This window comes from Dama dama, chromosome 5 (assembly GCF_033118175.1).
Source record: "Dama dama isolate Ldn47 chromosome 5, ASM3311817v1, whole genome shotgun sequence".
NCBI classification, from domain to species: domain Eukaryota; kingdom Metazoa; phylum Chordata; class Mammalia; order Artiodactyla; family Cervidae; genus Dama; species Dama dama.
In genome coordinates, this window is record NC_083685.1 from 111,984,669 (window position 1) to 111,998,935 (window position 14,267).

The 14,267-nt window shown below is 42.7% G+C and overlaps 1 protein-coding gene across 5 annotated transcripts in view; it reads right to left on the bottom strand.

Annotated features, from left to right (window-relative positions):
- Window positions 1-14,267, bottom strand: part of STAT3 (signal transducer and activator of transcription 3) — a 71,372-nt gene that overhangs the window by 20,634 nt on the left and 36,471 nt on the right. For all 5 annotated transcript variants that reach the window (XM_061144042.1, XM_061144041.1, XM_061144044.1 and 2 more), the window contains 3 exons: window positions 11,199-11,349; window positions 8,965-9,109; window positions 8,247-8,345 (listed from right to left, as the gene is read on the bottom strand). In XM_061144042.1, coding sequence (XP_061000025.1) covers window positions 8,247-8,345; window positions 8,965-9,109; window positions 11,199-11,326 — 372 coding nt within the window. In that variant the 5' untranslated portion in view covers window positions 11,327-11,349. Of the gene's footprint in view, window positions 1-8,246; window positions 8,346-8,964; window positions 9,110-11,198; window positions 11,350-14,267 lie in introns of those variants that run through there.

Here is a 14,267-nt window from a genome sequence, read left to right on the forward strand (position 1 = left end):
GGCAGATTCTTTACTGACAGAGCCACCAGGGATGCCATACTATAAACTCATTCTATGTACTACACTCAGAGACCACATGTTGAGCTAAGACATAGTCCGTACCTTCAAAAAACTCATTCCAGGTGAGGACGTATACATTTTTGTTTTTAATCAGGACAAACTCTGAAAGCAGATGCTAGATGCCTGTTTAAATGCACAGGGGGAGGGGGACTTCCCTGGCAGTCCAGTGGTTAAGTATACACACTTCCACTGCACGGGTGAGGGTTTGATCCCTGGTTGGGGAACTAAGATCTCAAAGGTCATGCGGTACAACCAAAAAAAAAAAAAAGCATGAAGGTTTTAACACATTTCTGTAGAATAATAAAATTCCCAATCAAGAGAGATCATCTTGGGGGAGAAGGAAAGGTGATGGCTGGTGCCTCGAAAAGGTTGAATAGCACATGCAACTTACAAACAAGTTCTGTCAAAGTAAGAGGACATCAAAGACCATGTAAAAGCTGCAGTGACCAAGACAGTGTGGTGGAAAAGAATTGAGAGTCCAGTTTTCCAAACTAGAAATTTTCAGTTGTCTTTGACTTCACACTGAGCTGCCAGGTCTTCCTGGCTCTGTATTCCGTAATCTCTCTAATCCATCTCCAGTGCCACTGGCTCCATTCAAGCCCCAGCAGTTGATCCCTTTGCCTCTAGTCTCTCTCACTTCCAATCTGCTCTCCACACTGCTACCACAAGTCTCTAAAGCAGATTGAAACACGCCACCGTTAGAGGGAACTATTCTCTCCTTTTCCTGGACCCTGTCCAAGCCCACAGAATATAAACTTCCCTTAGAAGTCCCAGGAAGGCGACCTCCACTCTTATATAACTCTCTTCACAGGAGTGACTCATTGAATCAGTGAGGTTGGGAGAAAGACTGCCCACACAGAGCTCTTTGAAGACGCAGCCCTTAAGCTGGTGGCTCTCTCCTCCCACTCTTGCCTTCCCGGGGCAGGCACTCTTGCCTGCCATCTAGGGCAGGAACCAGGGCCTGGTTTCTAGAAGCAGTTCTAGAGGCCTATGTGTCTGAGTTCAGGGGGTATTACTCGCATGTGGTCTCTAAAGCACCAAAAGGATGGCTGGGGCAGTGCTGTCCTGCAAACCCAGTCTCTCACCCCAGTACCTGACTCAGACAACAGGCCTCTACACAACAAGCACCTCCTGTACAGCACAGGGAACTATAATCAATATCTTATAATCACCTATCATGGAAAAGAATCTGGAGAAGAGACTGAGTTGCTCTGCTGTACATCTGAAACACTGTAGATCAACTATACTTCAATATAAATAAATAGTTTGGGATTAACTGCTGTATTTACAATGGATGACCAACAGGGACCTACTGTATAGCGCAAGGAACTCTGTTCAATACTATGTAATAGCTTAAATGGGAAAAGACTTGAAAAAGAATAGATACATGTATGAAGTGAAAAGGCAAAAGTGTTAATTGCTCAGACATGTCCAACTCTTTGCCACCTCCTGGACTACAGCCCACCAGGTTCCTCTATCTCTGGAATTATCCAGGCAAGAATATTGGAGTGGGCAGCCATTCTCTTCTCTAGGGGAATCTTCCCAACCCAGGGATTGAACCCGGGTCTCCCACACTGCAGGCAGATTCTTTACCTTCTGAGCCACCTGAAAAGCCCCAGATATATATATACACATATAACTGAATCACTTTGCTGTACTTTGTTAATAATACTCTGATATAAAAATAAGTTTTTAAAAAAAATTTAAAACACACAAATAAATAAAAATAAAACCCCTACAGTCATCCATCCAAGTCATGCTTTCCAGTCCTGTTTACCAACAATACAGCTGATTGTTTCATCTGCTGTCAACTTCCTGGTCTGTTTCTTTTCTTAGAAAATTTTTTTCTTTATATTTTGGCTGTGTCACATGGCATGTGGGATCTTCATTGCCTGACCAGAAGTTGAACCGGTGCCCCCTGCACTAGCAGCGAGGAGTCTTAACTACTGGATCATCAGGGAAGTCCTCCCAGATCTATTTCTAAATTGGCACTGCACTTAGAAAGGAAAACGGATATGATCACTTATCACCCACAGAAACAGTGCCCCCCTGCTTCCAGGTATAATCATCTCAGCCCAGCACAGACAGCTGTTTCACACAATCCAAGGAGAACTTAAACCCTCCCTCCCTGTGCTTCAGTCACCGCAAACTCCCCACCCTTCTCTGCAAACAGCAAGTTTCCACACTGACTCCCTGCAGCCTGTCTACTCAGCCTAACTGTGTGCGTGCATGCATGCGTGCTAAGCTGCTTCAGTCGTGTCTAATTCTTTGTGACCCTCTGGACTGTAGCCCACGAGGCTCCTCTGTCCATGGAATTCTCCAGGGAAAAATACTGGAGTGGGTTGCCATGCCCTCCTCCAGGGGCTTGTCCCGACCCAGGGATCGAACCTGAGTCTCTTATGTCTCCTGCATTGGCAGGCAGGTTCTTTACCACTAGCGCCACCTCACTCAGACTGGCACACCTGAACTCATTCACTTCCAAACTCAGTACAAATATTTTTGCTCCACTATGATACCTTACTCAACTTCAACATCCTCCTTTACGTTCTTCTCACTTGAAGTGTTTGTGCACCTATTACCCAGTTAGACAGAGAGCCCTAGGAGACAAGGGACCACATCCCACTAGTCTCCCAGGGCTTTACCCACAAAAGACAGGTGGGAATATGCCAGACCATGTCAACAGACGAAACAACAGTGAGACCTGGCTTGAGCTAGCTCTGTAGCATGGGGCTGCAAACTTTTTCTCTAAGGGCCACACTGTAAATTTTTTTGGCTTTGTCGGTTACACAGTCTCTGTCATAAACACGCAGCCCTGCCATGGTGGCATGAAAGCAGTTAGAGACAGTGCACAGGTGAATGTGAGTGGCTGAGCTCCAAAAACACTTCATTTGCAAAAATACACAGCATGGGGTGGGAGGGGGATTGGAAGGAGAGGATGGGATGAATGGAGACAGCATCAGGGACACACATACACTATCATATGTAAAACGGATAGCCAGTGGGAATTTGCTGTTATGACTCAGGGAACTCAAACCAGGGCTCGGTGACAACCGACAGGGCTGGGATGGAATGGGAGGTGGGAGGGAGGCTCAAGAGGGAAGGAACATGTATGTATATCAATGGCTGATCCATGTTGATGTACGGCAGAAACCAACACAATATTGTAATTAGCCTTCAATTTTAAACAAACAAACAACACAGCAGGCTGGATTTGGGCCCTGGGCATTGGTTGCCAGCCCCGACCAACACAATTGAGAACATCCTTGGGACACTTCCTGCTTTTCTAACTCCCATGGTAAGTTGGTGCCTCTATCCAAATTGGCTTAAGTTGATTATTTTTATCCTATGGAACAGTATGCAAACATAAAAGTTCTCCACAAACAGCAAACCCTAGTGATGTACAGAAAAGTGCCATCTGCTAACCTCCCTTACTTCAGAGTCTTGAATGATGAGTATTACCCCCTCACCTGCATCTGAGCATACCAGCTTTCTACATAAAATTCTTTAGTGGAGGGCCCTCCCTGGTGGTACAGGGGTTAAGAATCTGCGCTTCCACTGCAGAGGGCACAGGTTGGATCCCGGGTTAGGGAACTAAGATCCTGCATGCTGTGTGGTGCAGCCAAAAAAAAAAAAAGAAATTCTTTAGTGGGTCCCTTTTTGAACAGACTTGATGATAACAATAGCAGCAGCAACAGAAAACAGTTAACATTTATCTTGCATGCATGTGTCAGGTCCTGTTCTATGCATTTTACATGTCGGAACTAATTTAATTCTATGAAGTCAGTACAATTATCTTCCCCAATGGAGGAGAAGAGAGCAGTTTGCCTAAGGTTACATAGCACATGAGCGCTGGGGTTCACATACAGGCAGCCTGGCCCCAAGTCCCTATGGTAAAACTGCTCTTCTGGGGCCAAACTGAGGCATGACTAGATTCTCACGATGTGGCCCTCTGACCGCCTTATCTTCCTTTAACCAGCCAGATGCTGAACTTTCTACACTTCTCCCAAGAATACACATGCTTCCGATTTCCTGTTTGAACATGATCTTCTTTCTGCCTATGGTGTGCTCTCTATACCCTTTGCCTGATGCCCATCTGATAAGCCTTGAGTCTTGGCTCAAACATGACCTCTCCTTTCTCCTTGATGCCTTCTCCGATTCTCTCAGTTAGACTTAGATGTTCTTTCTTCTTTGTTCCTGCTATATTTTTGTCTTTTTTTTCAAATTATTAATTTGGCTGTGCCTGGCCTTAGTTGCCAGGTGGCGCTGGTGGTAAAGAACCTGCCTGCCAAAGCAGGAGATGTAAGAGACGCAGGTTTGATCCCCGGATCGGGAAGATTCCCTGGAGGGGAGGCACAGCAACCCACTCCAGTGTTCTTGCCTGAGAATCTCATGGACAGAGGAGCCTGGTGGGCCACGTCCACGGGGTCACAAAGAATCAGACATGACTGAGGCGACTTGGCATGCAGCATGATCTTAGTTGCGGCATGCTGGATCTTTTTGTTGATGTACACGAACACCCAGTTGCAGTATGTGGGATCTAGTGCCCTGATCAGGGGTTGAACTCGGGCCCCCTGCATTGGGAGCTTGGAGTCTTAGCCACTGGACCAACAGGGAAGTCCCCGTTTTTGTCTTTGAAAAGAAAAAAAAAATATATTGTACACTCATGTTCACAGCAGCATCACTCACAATAGCCAAAAGGTAGAAGCTGCCCAAGTGTCCACTGACACTTGGATAAAGATGAATGGATAAACACAATGTGATATAACCACACAGTGAATAGCATTCATCCTTTGAAAGGAAGGGAATTCTGGGTAAACATGCTACAACACGGAGAAGCCTTAACGATGTTATGCTAAGAGAAATAAACCAGCCAAAAAAGGCATACACTGTATGTTACCACTTAAAATGAGGTACCTGAGACAGTCAAATTCACAGAGACGTCACCTTGCCAACAAAGGACTGTTTAGTCAAAGCTATGGTTATTCTAGTAGTCATGCAGGGATGTGAGAGTTGGACCATAAAGAAGGTTGAGTGCCAAAGGATTGATGTTTTTGAACTGTGGTGCTGGAGAAGACTCTTGAGAGCCCCTTGGATAGCAAGGAGATCAAACCAGTTAATCCTAAAGGAAGACAACCCTGAATTGGAAGGACTGATGATGACGCTCCAATACTTTGGCTACCTGATGTGAAGAGCCAACTTGTTGGAAAAGACCTTGATGCTGGGAAAGATTGAAGGCAGGAGGAGAAGAGGGCAGCAGAGGATGAGACAGCTGGATGGTATCACCAACTCAATGGACATGAGTTTGAGCAAATTCTGGGAGACAGAGAAAGACGCAGAAGCCTGGCATGCTGCAGTCCATGGAGTCGTAAAGAGTCAGACACGACTTAGCAACTGGACAACAACAACAAAGAACGGTCAAATTCATAGAGACAGAAAGTAGAATGGTGATGCCGGGGGAATGAGAAGTTATTGTTTAATAGGTATAGAAATTTAATTTGCAAGATGAACAAATTTCTGGAGAAGTACACAATGTGATGCACTTAACACTAATGGAACAGTATATTTAAAAAGGGTTAAAAAGGTACATTTCATTGTGTGTATGCTACCACAGTTTTTTTTAAAGAAGGGAAAAAGAAAAAGAAAATTCCCCGATTAGAGGTTATTAAAGAAAACACCTCGGGAATTTCCTGGTAGTCCAGTGGTTAGGACTCTGTGCTTTCTCTGCAGAAGGTGTAGGTTCAATCCCTGGTTGAGGAAATAAAATCCCACAGGCAGCGTGGCCAAAAAAAACCAACCAATCAGCCAAATAAACAAAAAAACCCTCAGGGAAAAGAAGAAAGTCTCCTATAACCAACAATATCAATGCTTTGGTACATATCTTTTTGGGGCTTCCCAGGTAGCTCAGTGGTAAAGATTCTATCTGTCAATGGAGGAGAGGCGGGTTTGTTCCCTGGGTCAGGATGATCTCCTAGAGAAAGAAATGGCAACACATTCCAGTTTTCTTGCCTAGTAAATAGCATGGACAGAGGAACCTGGCAGGGCTACAGTCCATGGGGTTATAAAAGAGTCGGACATGACTTAGCAACCAAACAATAATAACAAATGTATCCTTCCAGACATTTTTTCACACATATCAATAACATATGCATATCATATCATTTGTTTTTCCTGTTACGAAGCTGATCTTCCATTACATCTGCATGTAATGAAACATTATTGCTACTATTTATAAGAGAACTACTGATTCTTAAAATATTTACCTTGAACACAATCACTTTTCTGAATTCCTGTTAGTTCCAATAGTTGTGTTGTTTTGTCTCATTTAAAGTTTGTCTCTTACTTTCCAACATTTACACTCCCTTTTTCTGTCTTATTACATTGGCATTTGGCATGACTTTCAGAAAAATATCAGTGGCAAGAGGTACCTCAATCTTGTAACTATTTTAACAATATTACTTTAGTGTTTCACCATTGTGTATCACATTTCTGACAAATTTTCTCTTTTTTTGTTAATTTCTTTACTTTTTAAAATCTAGAATTGACACTAAATTTTGTCATCTAACAAAAATACAATTTTTCTTCTTTAATTTACTAATTTAATGAATTACATTAACAGACTCCCGAAAAAAATCCTAACCATTTAAAATTTACATTCTTTTAGGTCTTGATGTTAGCATTATTTCAAGCTCATAAAATAAGCTTTATTTACACTGTAGTTTAGGTCTTGATATTAGCATTATTTCAATCTCATCTCTTTTTCCCCTGCACTTTGGAGGAGTTAAATGATAATGGAACAATTTGTACCACAAAAGTTTGTTAAAATTTCTAAACTATCTGGCCTATTAGCATTTTTGTTGGGATACAGAGTGTAATTTCTTTAAGTCTTTTTCAATATATTTTTATGGTTAAATCAAGATTTTTCACCTTTTTAAATATATTTTAATAATTTGTATATCTTTCATTAGCTTCCCAGGTGGTGCTAGTGGTAAAGAACCCACCTCCAATGAAGGAGGCATAGGAGAGAATTCGACCCCTGGGTCAGGATGATCCCCTGGAGTGGGGCATACCAACCGATGCTAGTACCCTTGCCTGGAAAATCCACTGCATTATAAAGTTGTTTGATTTTCTGTTTCAGACCACAACCTCCTCTAGAGCAGGGTGTCATAATAACTAGCACAAAGGAGGACACACATAGATATATAATAGATTAGATGATCTAGAGAGATGGATATGACTATCATATATCAATATGTGGTCCCTCAACGGGCCTGTAGGGTCATATAATCTCTATCCCCTAAGTTAACTGTATCTCTAGCTCTAGGGAGGTTATTCTCAAACTTAACCACAAAGAGAAATACATATGAACCTGAATGACTCAATCTCAAACCACCCCCAAGGTGGCTCTCAAGAATAGTACATTGTCATTCCTCCTGGTGCAAGTGTGAACTGTTACAGCATTTGGGGAAAGCAACCCAGAACTATCTATAAAATTTTATATATTTTACATACACACACACATACCCCTTGATCTAACAATCCCATGCCTAGGAATCTATAGAAGAGAAAACAGCATAAATATATTAAGATATATAGGGAGGCACTGTGCTAATGTTTTTAGTGGAGGAGAAAAAAAAACCAGAATGAAATGAAGTCTATTGAAGGGACAATAATAAATTATAGCAAATATGTACTACAGAATATTACGCAGCAAATAAAGTGAGTTAGCTTTAAACTACTTGACTTAGAAGGATTTACATGATGTAATTAAACAAAAGAATGCAAGATGTGGAGAAGCAAACCAATTTAAATATAATGTGTGTGTGTGTGTTTTCTATAGTTTATAGGAGCCTAGAGACAGTTATGAAAGGATATATTCCAGACTATTAATGTTGGTTTTCCTGGGAAGAGAAAATGGACAGAGGAGCGAGTGACCTTTCAGCTCTTCTTAAAACTTTCTTCCTTGTAATTTTCTGTAATGTTTTATTACTTAAGTCTTTCTTAAAAAGGAGAATGCATTCTATATGCTGAGAAAGTTATTATTATTATTTTTTTTTTGAGAAAGTTATTTTTACAGTACAAAACAAAACCCCCAAACACCCACTACTATGGAGGTCAAAAAGCAAGGACATCTTCGTTCACACAAAGGAAGCACATGTCAACAGCGCTTGTTTCTTCCCAGGCCTCACCTGGGCTGCAGTAGCTGCAGTTTGGAGGAGGCGGGACTCTTCCCACAGGCAACGGGCCACAATTCGGGCAATCTCCATTGGCTTCTCAAGGTATCTGCTCTGTAAGTGGGGAGACAAAGAATGAAAAGCAGCAGCAGACTCAGGAGATGTGGACCAAACTTTGCTAACTTATTTTTAGTATATACGCTGCCGAAGCAAGCACCGAACTTTGCTAACTTAAAGCTAACTTCCTCGTAAACTAGGGAAAGTGTTAACATTTACTACATGGACCACAGAGCATCAGAGCCTGGCTACAGTCAGTAGGAGATGAAGTGACGAAGAGAAGAAGAAAGGCAGTCACGATGAGCAGTACTGCAGTGAGAGTAGGCTTGGTCGTCTGTCTTTGGACAGTGAGTTATCCTGGTCTTACAGGGGGGTGACTGACTTTGTCAAGGAGTATCCAATTATGGTGTCCAAGCCTTTGACACTGAAAAGAGAGCCATCTTCCTATTCATCTGAACTTGTAACTTGTTAACATGCTAATATAATTAACATAAAAAACACATTATTATTTCAATGAACCAACGAAGTAAATTTCAAGCAATAATACTCAAAGGGCTGGTAACTTCTCCTTGGATTTAAAGTACAAGATAGGTTATTAGTTAGCCTAGTGAGAAAAGAAACGTTTTCAGGAAAGAAAGCTAAAACCCTCCTCTGCAGGTTCAGTTTCTCATCACACCTGAAGGAACTGCTTGATTCTTCGCAAATTGTGCTGATAGAGAACATTGGACTCTTGTAGGAAGCGGCTATACTGCTGGTCAATTTCTCCCAAGAGATTATGAAACACCAAAGTCGCATGTGATTCTTTGCTGGCCGCATATGCCCTAAAAAAAGGAAGATAAAGATAAAGAATGATTCTGAAACCTACACACACACACGCTCATACATGCACAGGCACGCACTCGAAATCACCATCAAGAAGGAGGGAAAAACAAGGCAAACCTGATGCTTTAACCCACTCACCATTTTAGATGCATCTTACTCAGCAATCATAAATGTCACTGATTTTAAAATTACCAGCAATTATTTTGGATACTATTAGCGACTGTCATCGGAGAAGCCAATGGCACCCCACTCCATTCCAGTACTCTTGCCTGGAAAATCCCATGGATGGAGGAGCCTGGTAGGCTGCATGCAGTCCATGGGGTTGCGAAGAGTTGGACACGACTGAGCGATTTCACTTTCACTTTTATGCATTGGAGAAGGAAATGGCAATCCACTCCAGTGTTCTTGCCTGGAGAATCCCAGGGACAGCGGAGCCTGGTGGGCTGCCGTTTATGGGGTCGCACAGAGTTGGGACACGACTGAAGTGACTTAGCAGCAGCAACTGTCATAATTCTATATTTACCAAATTTTGAATGATCAGATATGCTGATTTCCTTTAAATTCTCAGTCAACTCTATGGTCAGATTTCCAGTACAAATAACCAATCCCAGGTTCAGTTCAGTTCAGTTCAGTCGCTCAGTCATGCCCGACTCTTTGCAACCCCATGAACCGCAGCACGCCAGGCCTCCCTGTCCATCACCAACTCCCGGAGTCCACCCAAACCCATGTCTATCGAGTCGATGATGCCATCCAACCATCTATCTTTCAGGTTAGGATGGCCTATTTCCAACATCTCTGAATCACTTCCCTGTTCCCTCACCAAATTCTGGGAAAACTAGGTCAGGGGCCTGAATTAAACCAAAATTAAAAGCTGGATCTGAATACATTAAAGTGAAGGAAAGAGTTGCTGGGATTCTATACCATTATCTCCTCTACGACCAAGTGTTAGTCTCTCAGTCGTGTCCAACTTTTTTGATCCCATGGACTGTAGCCTGACAGACTCCTCTGTCCATGGAATTCTCCAGGCTAGAATACTGGAGTGGGTTGCCATTTCCTTCTCCAGGGGATCTTCCTGACCCAGGGTTACAAACCCAGGTCTCCTGCATTGCAGCTGGTTTCTTTACCATCTAAGCCACCAGGGAATCCCTCTCTCCTCTATGAATGAGTCTGTTTCTCTGACTCTGTATCTCTTTTCTTTAATGAAAAGGAATCAGAAGTACAAACCCAAACCTTTTTTAATCCATGACAAAATTATCATTCAGATTAAAAAAAAACAACAACAACACATCTGCAGCATGTCCCTGAAGCATTAGAATATGCAGAGAATCTCATCAAGCAAATGAAATTAAAATGGGCTTCCCTGGTGGCTCAGATGGTAGAGAATCTGCCTGGAATGCGGGAGGCTTGAGTTCAACCCCTGGGTCGGGAAGATTCCCTAGAGAAGGGAATGGCAACCCACTCCAATATTCTTGCCTGGAGAATCCCATGGACAGATGAGCCTGGCGGGCTACAGCCCATGTGGTCACAGAGTCAGACACGACTGAGCCAGTAACACTTTTTACTTTCAATTTCAAAACATCTTGCGAAGAACTGACTCATTAGAAAAGACCCTGATGCTGGGAAAGATTGAAGGCAGAAAGGGAAGAAAGAAAGGACAAGAGAGGATGAGATGGCTGGATGGCATCACCGACTCAATGGACATGAGTTTGAGTAAACTCTGGGGCATTGGCAATGGACAGGGAGGCCTGGGGTGCTGTAGTCCATGGGGTCGCAGAGTGGGACACGACTGAGCGACTGAACTGAAGTGAACCGCTAAGCAGGATGTTTCAATGTGCCAAAAGACAGCTGTCCAGATGTCCTTCTAACGCAGAAGTGTTTTTCAGGACTAAAATGACCTCTACTTTCCAATCTCTTTTGCCCTGTCACCTGCAACTATAAGCTTTATTTATTTATTTATTTATTTATTTTTTATTAGTAACTATAAGCTTTAAGATGAAATAGTAAGCAAAGAGTTAAGTTAGAGCAGATCATGTCTCTTGACTCAAACTAAAACCTAGCAATTTGGGGAGTTTCTTGAGAAGGACTTACCAATCTTGACTCTCGATCCAAGGGGCCAGAAACTGCCGCAGCTCCATGGGGAAGCTGTCACTGTACAGCTGATGGAGCTGCTCCAAGTACCGTGTGTCCAGCTGCTGGAGCTGATTCCATTGGGCCATGCTGCTGGAATCAGGGGTCACAACTGCAAACCAAAGGTTCATATGGTCACTACCAGCCCCAGTAAGAGGAAACGATCTATCCAACATAGGGATCAGGTCTGTGATTAGTGATAAAAGGTGCTGTGGAAAGGCTCTCACTTGCTCTACTTGGTTTAGAACAATACATATGCATTCAAATCTCTATCCCTGGGGCCACATCACAGCTTCTTTCTTCTAAACCAAGATGACAATGTGGGCATGATGCCAAGTTCTAGAACCCATTACCTCCCAGAGGTATGTGAAGTTGAGAAACTACTTCACTTCCAGATTTCATTTCTTTCTCTTATTAAACAGAGATCATAATTCCCAGCTCTCTGGGCTCCTGAAATAATATTTCTAGAGCATCCAGCTGTGCTCAGCACACAATAGATGCTCAACAGATATGAGTTCCTTTCTTTCCACTTGGCACTCCTTTCAGGTGGACTTGAAGGTATGAATACAGTAAACCTGAACTAAGACCAAAACGTGGGATGTGGGTGTTCAGGGAGGACAGAGAGCTAATTCTAAGAATACGGATTTAGAAACTACCACACTGTTAATTAGTTATACTCCAATATAAAATAAAAAGTTAAAAAAGACTACAGGTTTAAACCTATAAGCAAGGATCTGCCTGGGATTCTCCCACTCAAAAAAGAGTAATTTTGTTTTTAAAATTTTTCAGACTGGGATGAGAAAGAAGAGAAGCTAAAGACAAGACATTCGAGTTGTCCCCAGGTTCATGAACACCCCAGAGAAATGTTCAAGAAAGAGAAGGCAAGCCAGTTAACCACCTTAAATCCTCTTTCTGAATAGCCTAGGTCATTGAAATAGCAATAGAGACAAAGTAATCTTAAGAACTGGGCTTCCCCGGTGGCTCAGATGGTAAAGAATCAGCCTGCAATGCAGGAGATCTGGGTTTGACCCCTGGGTTGGGAAGATTCCCTGGAGAAGGGAACAGCTAGCCACTCCAGTATTCTTGCCCGGAGAATTCCAAGGACAGAGGAGCCTGATGGGCTACAGTCCATGGGGTTGCAAAGAGTTGGACATGACTGAGTGACTAACATAACAACAATCTTAAGAAGCTGTAAAGGATAACTACAAGCAGTAGCCAAAGACTAAGGTATGTATAGACCAGAGTATATTCACATGGTTCTCTGGGACAGTGAGAACACATACTGAGAGACAGAATATATACAAACACATATATAGAGTGTTTGATTTCTTAGAGAAGGCATGAAGAAGCACCTAATTACTAGTCCTTTCATAAAAAGAACTGGGCGGGACTTCACTAGTGGGCCAGTGGTTAAGGGTCTGCCTGCCAATGCAGTGGACACGGGTTCAATCTCTGGTCTAGGAAGATTCCACATGCCGAGGAGCAACTCAAGCCGAACAAACCCAAATTACAGAATTCCAGAGAGTTGTGCTGCTGTTCTCCTCCCCTTTCTTGGGGGGTCAGACGCAGCAGACCCCCTTGCTACTACAAAGATAATGTCAATGGATCAAGCTTCCAAGCATATATTCAGGAGAGCAGAGGCTGGCCCCACCCAGCAGTCTTTACATTGAACAAATAACTATCTAAGGCAGCATTATCCAATGAAATGTAATGCAAGCCACATCAGTTCAGTTCAGTCACTCAGTCGTGTTCAACTCTTTGCGACCCCATGAATCACAGCACGCCAGGCCTCCCTGTCCATCACCAACTCCCGGAGTCCACTCAAACACATGTCCATCGAGTCGGTGATGACATCCAGCCATATCATCCTCTGTCATCCCCTTCTCCTCCCCTAATCCTTCCCAGCATTAGGGTCTTTTCCAATGAGTCAACTCTTTGCATCAGGTGGCCGAAGTACTGGAGTTTCAGCTTCAGCATCAGTCCTTCCAGTGAACACCCAGGACTGATCTCCTCTAGGATGGACCACATAGATGATCTTAAATATTCTAGGGGCCGTATTTTAAAAAGTAAAAAGAAACAGGTAAAATTAACTTTAAAAATACATGTTCCTTTACCTAAGACATCCAAAATGTTAGCACCTTAACGTGTGATCATACAAAAATTATTCATGAGATACATTACGTTCTTCTTTTCATACAAAGTTTTCTAAACCCAATGTGTACTTTACACTTACGCCACAGATCTGAGGTATTTCCCCCGCTCTAGTACCGAAGGCTTAAGTTCCACTGGTGAAAACTTCGGTAAAGCAAAGAAACGAGAATGTCAGAATGAGTTACTTGCCCCAACCAGGCTAATTCTTTTTAATAAATAAGCTAAATCTTCCAACAATGTTAGAGGGGAATAAGTTAATTTTTCTCTCTGCTTGGGATTTTTTTTTTTTAAAAAAACCAATATCTGAGGCACGTCTCAAACAGTTTCAGCTACCACTCCTTGGCAGTCTCCCCCACCCCCCACCCAAGCATTGCTCACCCCCAAGACTAACCTGCTACAGTACCAGTGCAATGCTACCTGGGCAGTAGTACGTGTGTGCTAAACAGTGAGGAAGCGCATGCTACTGCTGAAGCATTGTGACCATGCTGAAGTTTACTCTCAATAGGAAATCAAAGGCCTACAACCACTATGGACAACAGTGTGCAGGTTCCCTAAAAAATTAAAAACAGAACTATCATATGACCCAGTAATCTCACTCCTGGCCATATACCCGGAGAAAATCTTTACTTCAAAAAGATACACACACCCCAATGTTCACTGCTGCACTCTTTACAATAACCAAGACATGGAAGCAACCTAAATGTCCATCAAGAGAGGAATGGATAAAGAAAATGTGGCATTTGTGTGTGATACGCGCACACACACACACAATGGAATACAACTCAGCCATAAAAAGGATGAAATAATGTCATTTGCAGCAACATGGAGGGACCTAGAGATTACCATACCAAGTGAAGTAAGTCAGACAGAAAAGACAAC